General features: G+C 39.8%; 2 protein-coding genes across 2 annotated transcripts in view; both read left to right on the forward strand.

The window, feature by feature from the left end:
• rab3da (RAB3D, member RAS oncogene family, a) lies at positions 1–19,305 on the forward strand. The gene is made up of 5 exons (XM_061983768.1): positions 1–1,275; positions 3,910–4,143; positions 14,497–14,615; positions 14,690–14,814; positions 18,600–19,305. Exons 2-5 carry the CDS (start codon positions 3,910–3,912, stop codon positions 18,785–18,787), a joined length of 666 nt encoding a protein of 221 aa, XP_061839752.1. The 5' UTR covers positions 1–1,275; the 3' UTR covers positions 18,788–19,305.
• Positions 18,980–20,287, forward strand: part of tspan34a (tetraspanin 34a) — a 20,294-nt gene continuing 18,986 nt past the window's right edge. The window contains exon 1 of the mRNA XM_061983766.1: positions 18,980–19,127. Within this exon, the coding sequence (XP_061839750.1) occupies positions 19,121–19,127 (7 nt within the window). The 5' untranslated portion in view covers positions 18,980–19,120. The remainder of the gene's footprint in view (positions 19,128–20,287) is intronic.

The following is a 20,287-nucleotide window of genomic DNA, read 5'->3' on the forward strand; positions in this document are numbered from 1 at the left end:
GATTGGCTTAAAATGCTTGCATGACTCCTTGCTTGATGCCTGATTGTATGCACACGTGTTTCACTTGAAGCCTGATCTTATTCAACATCTTCACTCAAGTTATGTGTAGTAAATGACAATGTCAAACAAAGAATCAGCTGCTAGATTATGTAAGACAGGACTTTTAACTGAGAGGTCATGGGTTTGCAAGCATAAACCAGTTTCAAGGTGCTGGAAACTTATTTGATTTTACTTTCAAAATAAAAGCCAAATGTTTTGGTATCGTAAAGCATTTCCCATCATCCAAGTATGATGATGTAATTCTGTCAATTGCGCTTCAGTGTGGGCGCCGAGGGGCCGCAAAGTCATATACAACTGTTAATGACATTGATGAATGAATTGTACCTTTACATTTTATTCCAACAAAATATCTAAAAATAATTTATAAAGAGAAAGATAGTTATTTAAGTCATAAATTTAAAAAATATATATCTACAGCAACATAAAAGGCAAAATACATGCCATGTGTTTTAATATGTGTAATCAACTTTAACCGGAATCTTTATTTGAAGCAGTTATAAAACTAGTGCTCATAAACCTTTTATTACAGTAGCATAGTAGGCCTTAATATTCAATAGATAAAAAGAGGGTTTATTTAGCAAGTACATTTAATATTTTGTGACACTGTACACCGATTGAACAGTAACACTGTGTTTGGACATATGAAAATGAATCACTGCACTTGAATAATGAATCAAAGCAATTTAATTTAACTATGTGATTCACCAGATGGAGCCTGTGTACCACAAGTGGTAAGCGAACTACACTTTGAGAATCACTGAATCTTGTGGAAGAGCATTAGATTGTCATGCATGGGATAGCTAAAAAACCAAGTCATTTTTTGTAGTTAATAAATCACCATTTTCAGGCCATTTGAATCAAAGTGGATCATTGTGGTAAGGAAACCGTAAAACTAACATGATTTTCTCTTCCTTACAGCTTTCAAGTTACCTTGTTTGGTTCAGTCTCTGCTCAGTATTGTCCTCAAGTATGCCGTCAAAATTGACAGTACTGTACACAGTGTACAGTTGTTCTGTATTTGTCCAACTCTTTTCAGTAGCGATCTTAGTTTGAAAGTCCAGACCGGAAGTGTTCTGTCGCCACTCCCGCGAGCTTGACGGCGTGCAGTGTAGACGTCCCGGCAGCGAGCACATGCAAAGATCCGGGAGCGGTTCACACTGATCCCCATTTGGAGGTGGAGGACGACGCGGGACGGAGGGAGCAGACCCAGCAAAGGTACCGACGACGTGACCAACCCCGCAAAAAAAGTTTTTATTTTTTGCATTTGTGTGTGAGTTAGGTAACTACTTGTCATAATGTGCACGTAGATAATTCGAATTAGTCAACAAGTATTCTGATCCCCTTGTGACATGCAGCCGTGTCGCATCTGCACACACCTTCCTCTTTCCCTGCACAGCACAAGTTTTATGTTCTAGCCAACCATCACTTTGTTGTGTGTTTTGCTGAGACAGTCCCACTTTGTGGCTATGGGGTGCGGTACTGCTGAGCATGTCCCTGCTAGCCAGCCTGAGGAAGGTGGGAGGATGTGAGGGTGAATGCATGGTTCAGCATCTTTATGATGATGATGGTGGTGGTGGTGGGAGGAGGATGATGGATGGCGGCATCTGATGAACAGATGAATGGATATAAAGGAGAAGATGAATGAGTGGGTGGGGGAATGGTCACAAGGATGATGGATGAGATACACAGGCCTTCCACGCCGCACTCACCGTCAACCAGGCTCCATAAGTTCAGAATCCATGCTGAGAGATGTCCAAAGTGAGAAGGAGTCAGTGGGAGGAGCACGGCCCGGGCCATGATTTATTATGTCACCATGGCGAGGGAGAAAGATGGATTGTTTTTAAACCAACTCTTCCTTTTAACATTTAGTCAGCTATTATAGCAGAAGTCTGAGCCTTTTCTTGAATTACCGAGCAGATGACATCCTTCCACATGATATCCAAGAACCTTTTTGGACTTCTGCACCACACACACACTACCTTGCCAAGATCACAGCTTGTTTTGCTTTGGTCCTTGGCTTTTTGTGGCCCTAAGCAACATTTTGTTTGTGTAGATCTATTTGTCCAAGTGTCTATCCATCTGCCCAAGTGTCCTTCTATTTGTCCAAGTGCCAATCTGTATGTGCCCATTTCAATCTATCTGTCAGTCTATCAGTCCAAGTCTCCATCTATCTGTCCAAGTGTTCATCTATCTGTCCAAGTGTTCATCTATGTGTCCAAGTGTTCATCTATCAGTCTGTCTATTTGTCCGTCTATCCCTCCAAAGGACTATCTATCCATCCAAGCGATTATCTATCCATCCAAGGGACTATCTATCCATCCAAGGGACTATCTATCTATCCAAGGGACTATCTATCCGTCCAAGGGACTATCTATCCGTCCAAGGGACTATCTATCCGTCCAAGGGACTATCTATCCGTCTATTTGTCCAGGTGTCCATCTATCCGCTCAGGAGTCTGTCCATAAGCGACTATTTATCTGTTCAAGTCTCCATCTATCTGTCTAAGTGTTCATCCGTCTGTTCAAGTGTCCTCCTATATGCCCAGGAGTCTATCTGTCCGTCTATTTGTCCAAGGGACTATTTGTTTGTCCAAGTCTGCATATATCTGACCAATTTTTAATCCATCTGTCCATTTATCCGTTGATTTGTCTGTCCAAGTGTACTTCTATCTGTACCTGTATTTATCCGAATGTCTATATATCTGCCCAGGAGACTATCTGTCCGTCTATCTGTCCAAATGACTTTCTATCTCTCCGTCTATATGTCCATCTATCTGTCTGTCCAAGTTACCATCTATCTGTCCAAGTGTCCATCTATCTGTCCAAGTGTCCATCTATCTCTCCGTCTATATGTCCATCTATTTGTCTGTCCAAGTTACCATCTATCTGTCCAAGTGTCCATCTATCTGTCCAAGTGTCCATCTATCTCTCCGTCTATATGTCCATCTATCTGTCCAAGTGTCCATCTATCTGTCCAAGTCTCCATCTATCTGTCCAAGTCTCCATCTATCTGTCCAAGTGTCCTTCTATATGTCCAAGTGCCCTTCTGTATGTCCAAGTTACCTTCTGTATGTCCAAGTGCCCTTCTGTATGTCCAAGTGCCCTTCTGTATGTCCAAGTGCCCTTCTATATGTCCAAGTGCCCTTCTATATGTCCAAGTATCCATCTATCTGTCCAAGTGTCCATCTATCTGTCCAAGTGTCCACCTATCTGTTCAAGTGTCCTTCTATCTGTTCAAATGTCCTTCTATCTGTCCAAGTGTCCTTCTACCTGTCCAAGTCTCCACCTATCTGTCCAAGTGTCCTTCTATCTGTCCAAGTCTCCACCTATCTGTCCAAGTCTCCATCTATCTGTCCAAGTGTCCTTCTATCGGTCCAAGTGTTCATCTATCTATTCATCCATCTGTCCAACTATCTGTCCATTTATCTGTCCAAGTGTCCATCTCTCTGTCCGTGTGTCTAATTATCTGTTCATCTATCGGTCCACCTATCCGTCTGTCTGTCCAAGTATCCATTTATCTGCTCATCTATCTCTACCTGTTTGTGCTTTTCATCTGTCCAGGTGTCCATCTACCTGTCCGTCTATTTGTCCAAGTGTCTACTTACATGTTTATCTATCTGTCCAAGTGTTAATCTATCTGTCCAGGTGTCCATGTACCTGTTCGTCTATCTGTCCAAGTGTCTACCTAAATGTTTATCTATTTGTCCAAGTGTTCATCAAGCTGTCCATCTGTCCATCTATCTGTCTTAAGTGTCCATCTACCTGTCTGTCTGCCTATCCACCTGTCCAAATGTCCAACTATCCGTCCATCTATCCTTGACGTCCTTTCAATCTGTCTGTCTTTTGATAGATGGCATCAGCCAGAGATTCAGGAGCAGGCCTGGAGGAGAGAGACGCTGCCGACCAGAATTTTGACTACATGTTCAAGGTGCTGATTATCGGCAACAGCAGTGTGGGCAAGACGTCCTTCTTGTTCCGCTACACGGACGACTCCTTCACGTCGGCGTTTGTCAGCACGGTGGGCATCGACTTTAAAGTCAAGACAATCTACAGGAACGACAAGCGCATCAAGCTACAGATCTGGGTGAGGTCATTCAGCATGATTTCAGTATTTACTGTCAAATAGGGAATAGAACTGCAGCTCTTGCCCTCATAAAATGTTATTGGCTGCATAGACCAGGGGTGCCCAAACTTCTTCCACTGAGGGTCACAGACTGACAAATCAAAGGATGCGGGGGCCATTTTAGTAGTTTTCACCTTCAAAACTAGTACAATATACATATTTTTCCACAGAACTAGAAATGCAATTTTGGTATGAAAAATAAAATTGTGTGAATATCGAAGACTCGAAGCCGAACTGAAATGCTAACAGTTGGCACACAGGCCAGATGGCGTCAAGTAACAAAAAATATGAGTAAAATGAGCACAAAAAAAAAAGATAGCATGCTTACAGTTAGCATTAGTGAAATACCAAAATATATTACACTGAGGTGTATACTTGCTAAATTAACCAAGAAATATAGCCTGCAAATATTAGCTTGTTAAAATGCTAACTGTAGCATACGTCAAGTACCAAAATATATTACTCTGAGGTGTGTACCTGAAAATGTTGTTTTAGATGCTAGCCTGCTAACATAAGCATGCAGCAAGTACCAAAATATGACTGACTGGATAGCATACTGACATTAGCATGCTAACGTTTGTCAAGTAACACGATATTTGACCTTGAGTTGTATCCCTGTAAAATTTGCAAAATAGCTAGCATGTTATTATTAGAATGCTAACGATTGTGCTGAGGGCAGTTAAAAAATTAGTTACGGGCCACACTATGGACACCCCAGGCATAGACAATTTTAAGCATTATCTGTACTTTTAACTATACGAATATGTCAATCACTGCTGCAAAAAATAAGCAGTAATATGTAAAGACTAAAACACTCCGCTTTAAGGAAATGTGGAATGCAAATAGTCGTACTTAACACAAGTGTAAAAATAAGTTAACCGCTGTCAATAGTATAGATTAAAAATAAAACACTTTAGCTTAACTTGACGACAAGAGCCTTCCGTCGTTGTTTCCAGTCATCCCGGTTCGCCATACTTTCGGCCAACTCAATGGTGCTTTACGCTCCTGCAGCTTTTTTGAGTATATCCACAAATGTTACTGTGGGACGTCCTCGCCCATGTGTTGGTTCTGGCTGGCAGCTCCTGGTGTCTTTGGCAGCGTCCTGCGAGTCTCATCCTCCTGGCTGCAATTTTGTCGCTCACCCTGAATATTCCAGCATACAGATTCTCGTTGGTAACATGTGCGCCCTTGTTGATGGTGAAAACTACACGTAACATTCTGGTGTAGCACTCGTCTAGAGCCCTCTGCAGCGTTGGCTTCAGGATCCAGCAATCACTGCCATAAAGGAGGACAGATTCTACCGTTGCATAGAAAAAGCTTGAGTTTGGTTTCTCCGGGGAGGTGGATGTTCCATACACTGGCCATGCCATTCAGGGCCACCCATACAAGTGCCTTCCTCACTTTTGGATCTTGTTCTTTAGTGTTGACCCATAAGCCCAGGTAGTTGAAGTCATTGGCTTCCTTCAGAGCAGTGCTTCCTGTTGTTGTGAGAGGTGGATGTTCCGCTTGGTTGTTATAGGTGACCACCTCAGTTTTCTTGGCATTCAGTCAAAGGCCAACCTTGGTACACTCTGACTTCACTCTGCTCAAGAGCTCTTGTGCTTGCTTCATGTGGTTGGAGAGCAACCAAATGTCGTCCGCGTTGTCTAGGTCAGTCAGGACTACTGCAGGTTTTTTTTACCTCCTTGGTGTGAGAGTAAAACCAAGATCCTGCTTCCGCCCATTGATGGTCTTACTGAGCGCGTAGTCAAGGACTATGACAAAAAGGAAGGGGGCTAGGGTATCTCCCAGCATTACCCTAGCCAGAATGTCAAACTTGTCACTGCCGCCATCTGGTGTCAACACTTTGGCCCTTGTATTCATGGCCTCTATTGCCCGGAGCATGTTGGAAGAGACACTATAGGCCTTCAGTATTTTCACCATGGTGCCACTATGTATAAAGTCAAAAGCTTTTTTTAAAGTCAATAATGCACAATACTGCTGTCAGGTTGTCCTTCTTCACCTCCTCGATTAGTTTCCTCGGGGCCAGGATCTATACCTGATTTGCAGGCAAGGGTCGGTTGAGAGTGCCTTCCAGTCATACCGGGTTCTGGGGCTTGACTGGGGGGCCCCCAGGGCTCAGTCGCACCCTCATGGAGACCACACGGTGATCAGAGCCCACAGAGTAATGTGCTGTATGGCTCAGCGTTCATGTTGGAGTTCCTCCACTTTCGCCTCACTAGGATATAGTCCAGCTGACGACTTACATCTGATGCTCTGTCTTGAAAGGTCCACCTGTTACCAGTTATTTTCTGGAACGTGGTGTTCGTTGCCAGAAGCTGGTGTTCCATGAGAAGGGCAGTAAGTTATGCCCCGTTGGGGTTGGTAGAGTCGTGGTAAGGGAAGGGAGCGTTATCTGGTCCAATCCTTGCATTAAAGTCGCCCAGGATTGCCAGGAAGTTGTGTGCTGGGACATTACAGACATCTGTTGTGAGGTCCTCGTAAAACTTCACCACCTCCTCAGATGGTGCCACGTTGGTGGGTGAATACAGGACTATGAAAGTTGTTACTGGGTTGCCTGAGAATTCTGCGATGAGGATCTTGCCGGTATGGAAGTAAATCCGACTGAGAGCCTTACGCCCGAGATAACCCAGCAATTGCCCTACGTCCCCTGTTGCAGCCTGGACCTTGTTTTGCCACGCTGATGCAGTGATGAATGTGCTTCTCTCTACTCTGCAGTAAACAATCCAGTCATCAGTGTGCACTCTTCTCTGTTCCTGGATCCCCAAGATCTCCACACCCTTTACCTCGTCACAGTGTGCTAGTTCCTCCAATCTAGAGTCTTCTTTCACTGTGCATGTGTTGAATGGTCTCTGGCAGCGCATGAGTGCTTTGAATGGGGTGGTGTGATCGAACAGGGTCCTCCCTCGCTGGTTTAGGGTCCTGTCGTCATGATGTCCTCCAGAAGGAGGACCAACACCAACATACGCTGCGATGTTCCCGCGGACTCCCGCCACTGGAAGTATAAGATTTGTGATGACTTTATTCTCCATGGTTGGTTTTACTATGCTACTTAGGGAATGTAGGGTGCAACTCCTTGCAGTCCTGGTTTTAATTCTGAGTGACCTTCTCTTAGGTGTGTTGCCGACCACGGCTATACGGTCTACTTGCCCAGGTTATTTACACATAGCTGGGACAGCGGTTGGCAAGGCACCAGGGCATGTCCACACACCGGTGGGCCTGCACACCGTATTTCTGGGGCCCACTAATGTTCCCCAATCCACAACAGTTTGGTTTAGTGTCTGCAGGGACACACATCTGTGTGTGGCCAAAAGAAGGCACTGCAGGAGTTTTGGCGGTGGAGAAGCTGTGTACCGGCAAGGGGAGACTTATGCACTCTGCTCCTCTGTTCACCCCCCGCGTGGAGGGCAGTAGCTGAAAGCAGAGAGTTGCAAGCGGGAGAAACATGCAACATGCGCTAACCACAAGCACTTCTACACAGTAATACTGCACTGAAGCATCAAACACACCACACGCACACAAATTGTAAAAACATCTTTGCTTAAAAAAAACGTGGAAATAAAAGCTCAAAAAGTTAAAATAGTGACATTAATAACACAAATCTGACATACAGGCTGGTTTTTGTTTCCTTTAAAAAAATCTATACAGTCGGGAAGGGAATTTGTATTGCCCCATTCCAGGGTTGATCTCGCGTGAGAGGAAGTGGGGGGGTTTGATCTATTTGCAATGCAGTTTGGTGAAATTGATGGAAAGCGCCACTCTACATAGCAACTGGTCTGTGGTCAAAGTTGGAATTGTCACAAAACACATTTTACGATATTCAACACTCGATTGTAGCTGAGATAGGCTCCAGCGCCCCCCGCGACCCCGAAGGGAATAAGCGTTAGAAAATGGATGGATAGATGGAACACTCAATTGCCATTTGGCGGCTAAAGTGGATAGTGCACCACCCCCCAATTTGTCAAGTTTCATGTGTCAGATAAACTGCAATGAATGGTACCATATGAATTGTCTTCCTATTTTATACCCTTTGATTTTTCCTTGAGCAGCCCTGAAGTCAACGCATGAGAACCAGATATGACTAGGGTTAGTATATTTGCCAATTTTAATTGACTTCATGTCCTTCACTTAATGTGTACCATGGAGTAAACATGCGTCTTAGTCTCCACCATATCAAAAATGTCAGATGACCAATACATGCACCGTTACATCTATTATTAACATTTCTTTTTTTCCCCATCATAATCATCATTAAGCGCTAAAAGGTCTGAACCCATTGTCCCCCCGCACTTTGGCTCACACAAAGATCCTTGTCTGAAGGCTGGCAGACGCTGTTTCCTCCTTGCACATTTCAGTCTAATAAGTCTGCCTATCAAAAGGTGCTGAGTGTTAAAACCCGGTGTCTTGCCCCAAACAGGAAACTAAAGAAGTAATTCCAATACTCACACTGGGCCCCTAGGAAGACTTTGTAATCAAAGTTTTTCAAAACAATAATAAGCAGAGAGCCTCGAGCATGTCCGAAAGCACCACAAATACCCATAGCCACTAAGGAAATGAACACTGGAAATGTCAAAGGACAACACACGCACACTTTTGTGCATTAATGTGTACGTTTAATATTGGGTTTTTTTAATAGCCCCAACACTGTAAGCTACATCTTCCAATGGCCGCACACAGAACATTCCCATGTTATTTATGTCAAGTATTTTTTTTTTATTGGTCTTTCTACTTGCAAATCTTTATGTTCACACCCACATTCTCCGCCCTAGAGCTTTACTAAAAGTTATGATCTCTTTATGAATATTTCAAAGAAACATGAAACAACACACTGCCGGGATCGTACAGCTCCCCAGTGCTCCGAGTAGACACACGTGGATTTGGAAATGCAATAAAAATACACAATATAAAACAGCAAAAGTAGGCACATCTAAGGGCCTACAAACTAAATAAAACAAAAAAACTAACAGATTCACAGTTTAGGCTTATTTGAAGCTGTAAATCAGTGATTTAATCTTGAAAACAGAAGCAGATTTGAGATAATATAAGGATATTTACAGACAGACAATCATTTTATTTTTTGCAACAAAACTGTCAGAGCGTGACAGTTTGCAAACCTCCAACATTTTCTTGACATGCATGTATAAAATAAGGCTGTCAAAATGAATGTTAACTCATGTGCTTAATCACCAAAAAATTATCGCATTAATGATGTTTAAACCCAGCTTAATTCCGCAATTTATTTTGACCTGCACACCTTTTCCTTAACCGTGGATGGTCACCTTAAAGGCAGCGCTTATCAGTGATCAAGTCAATGCTGGTCAAGGGCCAATGCCAAGTCGAGGGTTGGAATTGGGGGTTAAATCACCAAAATGATTCCCGAGCGCGGCCATCGCTGCTGTTCACTGCTCCACTCACCTTCCAGGGGGTGGAACAAGGGGATGGGTCGAATGCAGAGGTAAATTTCACCACACCGAGTGTGTGTGTGACTATCAGTGGTACTTTAACTTTAACTGACTGATGTACAAATGGCAACTTTTACATCCTGAGGGAACTTTAGATACTACTATACAAAAATAATAAATCTTTGAAAACCAAAACCTCAAATGATATGAACAAAGCTGTGCAATTATAAAGGACAACTTTGTTACTGTAATTAGTGGGTACAGGCACGCATTAAAGAGGAACCACAGTTTTTTGGAATTATGCTTATCATTCATGATCCCCATGTCAGACAAGAACATATATATATATATATATATATATATATATATATATATATACACATCCATCCATCCATCCATTTTCTACCGCTTGTCCCTTTTGGGGTCACGGGGGGTCGCTGGAGCCTGTCTGAGCTACAATCGGGCGGAAGGCGGTGTACACCCTGGACAAGTCGCCAACTCATCGCAGGTCTATATATATATATATATATATATATATATATATATATATATATATATATTAGGGTTGTTCGATATACTGGTACTAATAAAGTACCGTGATACTAATTTATTGAAATCGGTACTATACTGCCTACGGTACTATACTGCCTACGGTACTATACTGCCTGCATACTATTGATGGGTATTGTGGCCAAACAGCAACATTTTTGTTTAATCTGACCACAGAACTTTCCTCCAGAAGGTCTTATCTTTGTCCATGTGATGCCAGATGAAACAAAAATTGAGCTGTTTGGCCACAATATCCAGCAATATGTTTGGAGTAAAAAATGTAAGGCCTTTAATCCCAGGAACACCATTCCTACCGTCAAGCATGGTGGTGGTAGTGTTATGCTCTGGGCCTGTTTTGCTGCCAAAGGAACTGGTGCTTTACAGAGAGTAAATGGGACAATGAAAAATGAGGATTACCTCCAAATTCTTCAGGACAACCTAAAATCATCAGCCCGGAGGTTGGGTCTTGGGCGCAGTTGGGTTTTCCAACAGGACAATTACCCCAAACACACGTCAAAAGTGGTAGAGGAATGGCTAAATCAGGCTAGAATTAAGGTTTTAAAATGGCCTTCCCAAAGTCCTGACTCAAACATGTGGACAATGCTGAAGAAACAAGTCCATGTCAGAAAACCAACAAATTTAGCTGAACTGCACCGATTTTGTAAAGAGAAGTGGTCAAAAGTTCAACCAGAAGCTTGCCAGAAGCTTGTGGATGGCTACCAAAAGCGCCTTATTGCAGTGAAACTTGCCAATGGACATGTAACCAAATATTAACATTGCTGTATGTATGCTTTTGACCCAGCAGATTTGGTCACATTTTCAGTAGACCCAGAACAAACTTCATGAATGTTTTTTGTGACAAACAAGTATGTGCTCCAATCACTCGATCACAAAAAAATAAGAGTTGTAGAAATTATTGGAAACTCAAGACAGCCATGACATTATGCCCTTTACAAGTGTATGTAAATTTTTGACCACGACTGTATACATACTTACAAATATAGGTATTTTAATACATTCTCATTCTCAAATCATTGTTAGTATATATATAACATAGTAACAGGCACTTTCAGACTTATATGTAATATTTAAGTATTTTGCTCATTTTAAGCATTCGGCGGCGCATTCATTTCAACGTTCACATTTTCCTTCAACAACAACACTGACAACTCGCAGCAGACTTCATGAGAGACAACAAACATAATCAAACACATAACTTACTTGTACAATGACTGATGGGATGTATATATGAACAATTAATCATAATCCTAGCAAAGGGTAAAACTAAAAACTAGTGGGTACAAACGAGCGTCTTTTCGTGTCTCTCTTACCATCTCCGTGGGAAAAAAAGACATGTTCTTGTCTTACTTAAAGATTGTGACTGATAGGGAAAATTCCCCCCAAAAAGTGTAGTTACCCTTTAAAAGCAAAAGAGGGTGTGGCACTTGCGTTGTGTACTTATTAGGTAATCACATAAAAGCGGCCACGAAAGACCAAGTATTTGCTTCTCAAGAAGAGCAGAGATCCGCCTCCACAAGCCCAGGGAGTCTGCTACTGTGCATTATCATCATTGCACATGGCACACATAACACATCCAAACGCATGAAACCTTATTGATCATAAACATAAACCAGTGTAGTTGAAAGAATGGCCCGTTTGCCTTTTTTTTTTGGAACATTGCTCTTTTTTATGAGCCCAGTGCACATTGTAGAAAATAAATCAACAAAAAAGCTAGATTTTTCTTAAAATAAATACTTGTTTACCCTTATCTTATTTCATTACAAATTACTTGATAACATCCGTTAAAGAGAGAGAAAATAAAAACATTTTAGCTCACTAATCACTAGCCAATCATTTTTAGCAGAGCATTCATATAACAAGAAAGTGTGTCTCACATTTGGTTGATGGATAAATATATCAAGTAACAATGTCTAATGTGCTCAAATGCAGTAATTGTCTTTATTGTAGTTTAAACACCGCACAATTCTGTAAATAATATTTTCTAGTCAGCCGGTCCAAGTTTAGGGTTCATAAATGTCACAGCCATGAACATACATATGTCATTTACCGTAAAATGGTAAATGGGTTGTACTTGTATAGCGCTTTTCTACCTTTTTTTTTTAAGGAACTCAAAGCGCTTTGACACTATTTCCACATTCACCCATTCACACACACACATAGAACCGTAGTCTTTGTCAAGTTAAAATAAAACTGAAATGTTGTTCATTATAAGTTAAATTATGTTTTTCCCCTGTGTATTTATGATAGTTCTTTAGCCTAGCAAAAATATGTTTTATTTGTTAACTCGATTAGTTAAAGGAATTTTTTTTAAAGAATACTTGATTAGTAAATATTCGATAGCTGCAGCCCCGGTAACATTATGAGATGCAAAATTAGAAAAACAAAGGTTGTATTGTTATAAATTGTTGTAAAGTTACAAAAAAAAAGTTGTAAATTACAGAAATAAAGCGTTAACTTAAGACAAAAAATTTGCTAAATCATCACAATTAGGGTGTAAAAAAATCAAGTGGATGAAGTTTTGTGAACATTACTGGAAACCAATTGTAACTTTCCCCCCCAAAAATACAGAAAAAAGTCATAACAGTCATCTTTATTTTTAAGTTTTTCAAAATACTACAACTTAAGTCTTATGAGGATTTTTTTTGTGTGCAAAAGTCCAACATTATTCTGCTTGCATGATTATTTTCTCCTTTTCAGTGTATTCCTTATACTCTTTCATACATATCTTATCCCTACAGTGCAGGAGATAATAAAAAAAAACATAACTCCTCAGGGAAAACAGGTTTGACAGATATTATATCAACAAAATTGTTTGAAAAAGAGGGCAGCCTGTTAAATGTCAGTGCTGTAAATTTACTTGAGCTAATAAAAGCTGAGGTTAAAAGGTTCTAGCATTCAGCCTTGGAGGCTCGGAGACCATTGTCAAAACACTTTCCCCTCACCCTCAGTTGGCCCCCGCTTGGCTGCCTTGCATGTGGCATCGAGTCATTTTTTTCACGCGGCGGCGTTAATGCTAGTTGATGTTTAACATGGTCCCCAGACGGTACACTTCATGAAATATGCATGGCTTTGAGCTGGCGGGGGCCGAACGTGCAAGCGAGGCAGCCCGACACCCACCAGGACAGACTCTGCTCACTCACAGCACTCCTGTTAGATGAAAGTAATACATCCTTTCCCCCCCCCCTCCTCACTGTAATGTATTCAGCAAGCAAGCATTCTGTGCACATCGGGAGCAATGAGGAAGTTGTGGTACATGAAGAGCAGCTTCAATGGGTTTCCTGGGGCCGGTGAAAACATTAATTTTCTTAGCGCCAAGCATTACCTCCTTTGCATTACTTTTCATAAAGGAACAGAATATTAAATTCATCTGTTTAGGTGTACTGCGCCTCCGTATGATGGCACACGTTTCCCAGCAGACCACACATAAAGAAGACAAATAACACTCGCATATTTGTGAAATATTGATGTTGGCCACAGGGCCAAGCCAAAAAAACAGGGAGTGTATATCCTGGTATGCTTTGGGTGGTGCAACAATGTCTCCTGTTAGGAGGGATTTACTTGAGTCCACAGTCAATCATTCACCCTCGCTTGTGGAGATTACCAAGTTTGTGTTTCCTTTGAGAGGATCCAAATAATAAAACCACGAGTTAATGCAGTGCGGTGCCATGCCACTGCAAACAGCAGCCACAATAACACTCATACTTTCAACATTAAACTAACAATGTGTAATGTTAATGGTGCACTGGTCACAGGCTTTCTTTGCGACTGTTGCAGCTGAACATGCCTTATTAAGCTGCAGCTAAAGTTACAATGTTTTGAGGCTTTTTTGTTTTAAAGTTGACCTATAATTTTTTTGTATATATCAAAGAGGTCATATTATGATTTTATTTCTACATTTAAAACAATAATTGGGGGTTACATCACCAAAATGATTCCCGAGCGCGGCCACCGCTGCTGCTCACTGCTCCACTCAACTCCCAGGGGGTGGAACAAGGGATATGGGTCAAATGCAGAGCGTAATTTCACCACAGCTAGTGTGTGTGACTAACTTCCTTGTGTTCGACATAATATGTAATAGTGGTGCTGTAGTGTGTATGTGTTTGTTGCACACAGAAGTGGTGACAAATTGTTTCAATTAATGTAAACAAAGTAAGGACATTGGCGAGCGACCCAGGAACACATTAGACTATTGATATACTTGTTTATTTGTTTATTCAGGTGCCGTTAATTAGCTACCGTACACTTTTGTACAGACTGTAAATGGGCCGATTTATAACACAGTTGCTAAGTTGAAGTTTCTGACTTTGCACCGTAGTTGCCATTGAGGTGTTTATGTTTACAGGACACAGCGGGCCAGGAGCGTTACCGGACCATCACCACAGCTTACTACAGAGGAGCCATGGGCTTCCTCCTCATATATGACATCACAAGCCAGGAGTCCTTCGTTGCCGTGCAAGACTGGTATTCGCCCTTATCTCATATTTCTCTCGAAATTCTAAAGTCGCATATAGAAGACATGTCCATTTGCGTCCCAGGGGAACCCAGATCAAGACATACTCCTGGGACAACGCCCAGGTGGTGCTGGTGGGCAATAAGTTGGACATGGAGGAAGACAGACAGGTCCCCACTGAAGATGCGCAGAGACTCGCCAAGGAGCTAGGTCAGTGTGCACAGTGGCCCTGCCTTTTGGAATTTTCTAGTGTTGTAGAACTACAATGGCGCCATCATGTGGTAGATTTTAAGTTCAACAGCTTATTTTTTTATTTTATTTTTTTTAGGGGGGGCGGGGGGGAGATGACCTGGACACGTGACAGAGCTTGAAGGAAATCTGACCTCTGAAATTGAAACGCTAATAATGTTAACATTTTATTGATTTTTTAATCTATTTAAATATGTCCTATGCGGCCGCTCAGGAAAATCATATTGTTGATATAGATGCCCATATATGCTGTACAGATTTACTTTACAAAAGAGAAGTCTGAGATACTTCTCTTTTTTGTTGCATTATTATGTATATATACATACATACATATATATATATATATATATATATATATACATATATATGTATATATATATATATATACATATATATATACATACATATATATATATATATATATATATACATATATAGGTATATATATATATATATATACATATATATATACATACATACATATATATATATATATATATATATATATATATATATGTATGTATATATATATGTATATATATATATATATACATATATATGTATATATATATATATATATATATATATATATGTATGTATGTATATATATATGTATATATATATATATATATACCTATATATGTATATATATATATACATATATGTGTATATGTATATATATATATACATATATGTGTATATATACATATATATGTATATATATATATATATATATATATACATATATATATATATATATATATATGTGTGTAAAGAAATGTATATATATTATGTATGTATGTACATGTATATATGTACATACACAATATATATGTATGTATATGTAAAACATTTATGTATGTACATGTATACATGTACATATATAATACATGTATGTATATGTAAATATATGTATATGTATGTGTGTACATGTATATATGTATATATATATATATATATATAATACGTGTATGCATATACATAATACATGTACGTGTGTGTGTGTGTGTGTATAAATATGAATATATTCATATGTATATATAGTGTGTGTATATATAAATACATATATATGTATGTATGTACTTGTATACAGGTACATATACAATATATGTATGCATATGTAAATGAATATATATGTATGTATGTACATGTATATATATAATGTGTATGCATCAGTGACGTGCGGTGAGGTTGATGGCTGGTGAGGCACTGACTTCATCACAGTCAGATTTACAAACATATGAACCCTAAAGAGTATCTTATTCACCAATTGATTGGCAGCAGTTAACGGGTTATGTTTAAAAGCTCATACCAGCATTCTTTCCTGCTTGGCACTCAGCATCAAGGGTTGGAATTGGGGGTTAAATCACCAAAAATGATTCCCGGGCGCGGCACCGCTGCTGCCCACTGCTCCCCTCACCTCCCAGGGGGGAATCAAGGGATGGGTCAAATGCAGAGGACAAATTTCACCACACCTAGTGTGTGTGTGACAATCATTGGTACTATAACTTAACTTTAACTTTACACATACAAACTGTAGCACACAAAAAAGCACATTTAATTAAAAAAACTTTATTATGGTCTTACCTTTACTTATAAGTGCGGGAACAGTGGTGTTCGTGTTGGAGGAGTTGTGAATGAATGAAATATGAAATCCGTGCTGCAGTCTGCAAGTGTACCTAATGTTGTGTCCCTGCAGTCGTTCACGGCTCCTCCGGCGCGAGCATTGTTGTTTTTGCACTTTTTGGCTTCTTTTTAAGTGACTTTTTTTGGGTGGATTCGGTCTTGCACGTGGAGGGTTTGGATGTGGGCTTTGGTTGGTGTGGCGCTCCCGTCAGGGGGTGCATTCTGCGGCGGGGGCGCATTAACCGGCACCAAGAGGCGGTATTACTGCGAGCCTCACACAGTGCGTCTTCGCAGCAGTTTTATGATTGCTCAGCACAAGAAATACTTTACACACATACAGCTGTTGACAAAATACACTGTACATTATATACCTCAGCTAACTAAACTATGGAAATGTATAATATAGTTCATATAGCAATACGGTCTCACTGCACAGCAGGCCAGCAGTTAGCCGAGTCCGCAATCCATGGTGAGGCACAACTGAGTGACGTGCCTCAACTGGCTGCTGATCACCGCACCGTCTCTTCTCAGTATTTGAACGGCAATTGTGAAAATTCAGCGATTTTGAATAAAAATAATCTAAATCTGGTGAAGTTAAATGGAAAAGAACTTTATAGTATAATCACTGAATACATATAACAATTTAATACATTTTTTTTCTTTTTACATTTTTTTTCTTTCCATGAGGCGGGGCCTCACCTGCCTCCAGTGACCGCACGTCACTGGTATGCATATACATAATATATGTACATATGTGTATGTGTGTATATATATATATATATACATGTGTGTATATATATGAATATATTCATGTGTCTACATGTGTGTGTGTGTGTGTGTGTGTGTGTGTGTGTGTGTGTGTGTGTGTGTATATAAATAAATATATACGTATGTATGTACATATACAATATATTTATGCATATGTAAATAAATATATAAGTATTATGTATGTACATTTATATATGTACATATGCAATATATATGTATGTGTATGTAAAAAAATATGTATGTACATGGACATATACAATATATGTATGTATATGTAAATAAATATATTAGAGATGTCCGATAATATCGGACTGCCGATAAATGCTTTAAAATGTAATATCGGAAATTATCGGTATCGGTTTCAAAAAGTAAAATGTATGACTTTTTAAAACGCTGCTGTGTACACGGACGTAGGGAGAAATACAGAGCGCCAATAAACCTTATAGGCACTGCCTTTGTGTGCCGGCCCAATCACATAATACCTACGGCTTTTCACACACACAAGTGAATGCAACCCATACTTGGTCAACAGCCGTACAGGTCACACTGAGGGTGGCCGTATAAACAACTTTAACGCTGTTACAAATATGCGCCACACTGTGAACCCACACCAAACAAGAATGACAAACACATGTCGGGAGAACATCCGCACCGTAACACAACATAAACAGAACAAATACCCAGAACCCCTTGCAGCACTAACTCTTCCGGGACGCTACAATATACACCCCCCCCAACCCCGCCCACCTCAACCTCCTCATGCTCTCTCAGGGAGAGCATGTCCCAAATTCCAAGCTGCTGTTTTGAGGCATGGTAAAAAAAATAATGCACTTTGTGACTTCAATAATAAATATGGCAGTGCCATGTTGGCATTTTTTTCCATAACCTGAGTTGATTTATTTTGGAAAACCTTGTTACATTGTTTAATGCATTCAGCGGGGCATCACAACAAAATTAGGCATAATAATGTGTTAATTCCACGACTGTATATATCGGTATCGGTTGATATCGGAATCGGTAATTAAGAGTTGGACAATATCGGAATATCGGATATCGGCAAAAAAGCCATTTTCGGACATCTCTAAAATATATATGTATGTATGTATGTACATGTATATATGTATATATATATAATATGTGTATGCATATACATATTATATGTACATACAGTATGTGTGTATATGTATGTGTGTATATATGTGTTTGTATATGAATATATTCATGTGTATATATGTATTGTGTGTGTGTGTGTGTATATATATATTTATATATACAGTACATACATACTTTGTGTGTGTGTGCGTGTGTGTGTGTGTATACACTGTTGCAGCATTATGCTCTCTATCCTGTAGGCTTCCAATTTTTCGAGGCCAGCGCTAAAGACAATGTCAACGTGAAGCAGGTTTTCGACAAGTTGGTGGACGTCATCTGCGAGAATTTGAGCGAGAACGTCAACAGCGATGCTTCTCCCTCGGCCAATCACAAGGGAGCTGGTCTGAAGGACACGCCCCGCAGCATCCCGGGAGGCTGTGCATGCTGATAATTAACAGGGGCAGTTCATACACTCTGGCATGCATACACACACACGCACACACAGAATACTAACGCTTGTGTACCTATGCTTCCTCCAATTGAAATGTGACTGTTACACTAGTTTGCCAAAGAGCTGCTTTGAGAACATGTGCCTTTGACCTTTCCTCCTCTAGTTACCATTTCCTGTCTATGTGGTAGCAGGCCAACAAACGGACGGAACCTGAGCGTGTGTATTTACCTGTGCAATGCTGCCGCCTTGTGGCTGCTTTCAGAAAGTGCATCACTGTGACCGTCGCCACTTGACGTCACTGGGAGGAAACAACTAACTCCTCAAACAAAAATGCAAGGTATCTGGGGGCTATTACACGTTTCAGGAAGTTCTCATTGTTTTTGGAATGTTTTTTTTTGTAAATCAGTAAATAGTTAATGGTGACTGCCACGTTAATTATTGCCTTTTGAAAAAAAACTTGTGAGCGCTTTGCAGCATGTCCTTTTTGAAATAAATTACGTAATATATGATACAAAGTTTATTGAGTTTTATTACGACATGTTATAGACTTATTAACCCTCGATTTTAATTATCTACAAAGCCAAACAGGACAAAAAGTCTTTGAGTTTTCGATTGGCGTAAGATGCCTATTTTCTTTTTAATTACTTTTTTTATTACCTACTCTCGTTTTTTGCTGTTAATTGGTTCCGGACATGACCGCAATAAATTAATTTCTGTGAAATGAAAATTATCAATGAAATCTAATATTTTCACAGCTTCAGCATTAAAAATCTGTTTCCTACCTTCTAAATTAATTTTCAACCACATTAGAACCCTCTAGACATGAACACTTTAGTCACCTTCACACTCTTTTAATGTAATATAGTGTTGCTACCTGAGGCTAAGCCAATCAGTTGGCACAATACTAAACATGTTCTTATTGGTTTTGTCTCATCTCATGGCCATTACTACTGTAGTATTGATATTGTTAGCAATGTTATTTGTGTATGCTTGAAAATGCTTAATTCAGGAGGAAAATGTAGAATATGACTAAAAACAAACAGAAAATCTGCATTGTGGTGACTGTGAACTTCAGTCTCAAACATGTAATATTTTTAATTTTTTTGAACCTTTTTGAAGGCCTTTTGATCAGATAATGTCAGAAGTTTGATTTAGTAAAATTACTCGTTGTGCCAATTTTTACTCGTGAAATCATTTCATCAAAAAGCCTTCAGAGGGTTTGAATTAAAAATAAAAACATTACATGTCAGGTATTTTTGTTTTGGACTGAAGTTAATTTAAGCAAAAAGTGAATCTTAAATTTTATATTTTACTTTTATGTCCTGTTTGGCGGTATAGCTGTGAAAAAATTTAACAAAAACCTTAGGAAAAAGTATGTTTAATGAAGTAACACAGTAAAAAAATGACAGCTTAAATACAGCAAAAATCTACTGAAATTAGAAAAAAGTCAACCTTAGGTCTCTGGGGGGTAAACTTTGTTAATTATTTTTGTCCTAA

This window comes from Nerophis lumbriciformis, linkage group LG25 (assembly GCF_033978685.3).
Source record: "Nerophis lumbriciformis linkage group LG25, RoL_Nlum_v2.1, whole genome shotgun sequence".
In the NCBI taxonomy this organism is placed as follows: domain Eukaryota; kingdom Metazoa; phylum Chordata; class Actinopteri; order Syngnathiformes; family Syngnathidae; genus Nerophis; species Nerophis lumbriciformis.

Excerpts from the sequence above, each read along its gene's own strand:
- rab3da (XM_061983768.1), top strand. The coding sequence starts at position 3,910 with ATGGCATCAGCCAGAGATTCAGGAGCAGGCCTGGAGGAGAGAGACGCT. Across the intron at positions 14,616-14,689 it reads TTCGTTGCCGTGCAAGACTG|GGGAACCCAGATCAAGACAT; the intron begins GTATTCGCCCTT and ends TTTGCGTCCCAG. Across the intron at positions 14,815-18,599 it reads GAGACTCGCCAAGGAGCTAG|GCTTCCAATTTTTCGAGGCC; the intron begins GTCAGTGTGCAC and ends TCTATCCTGTAG.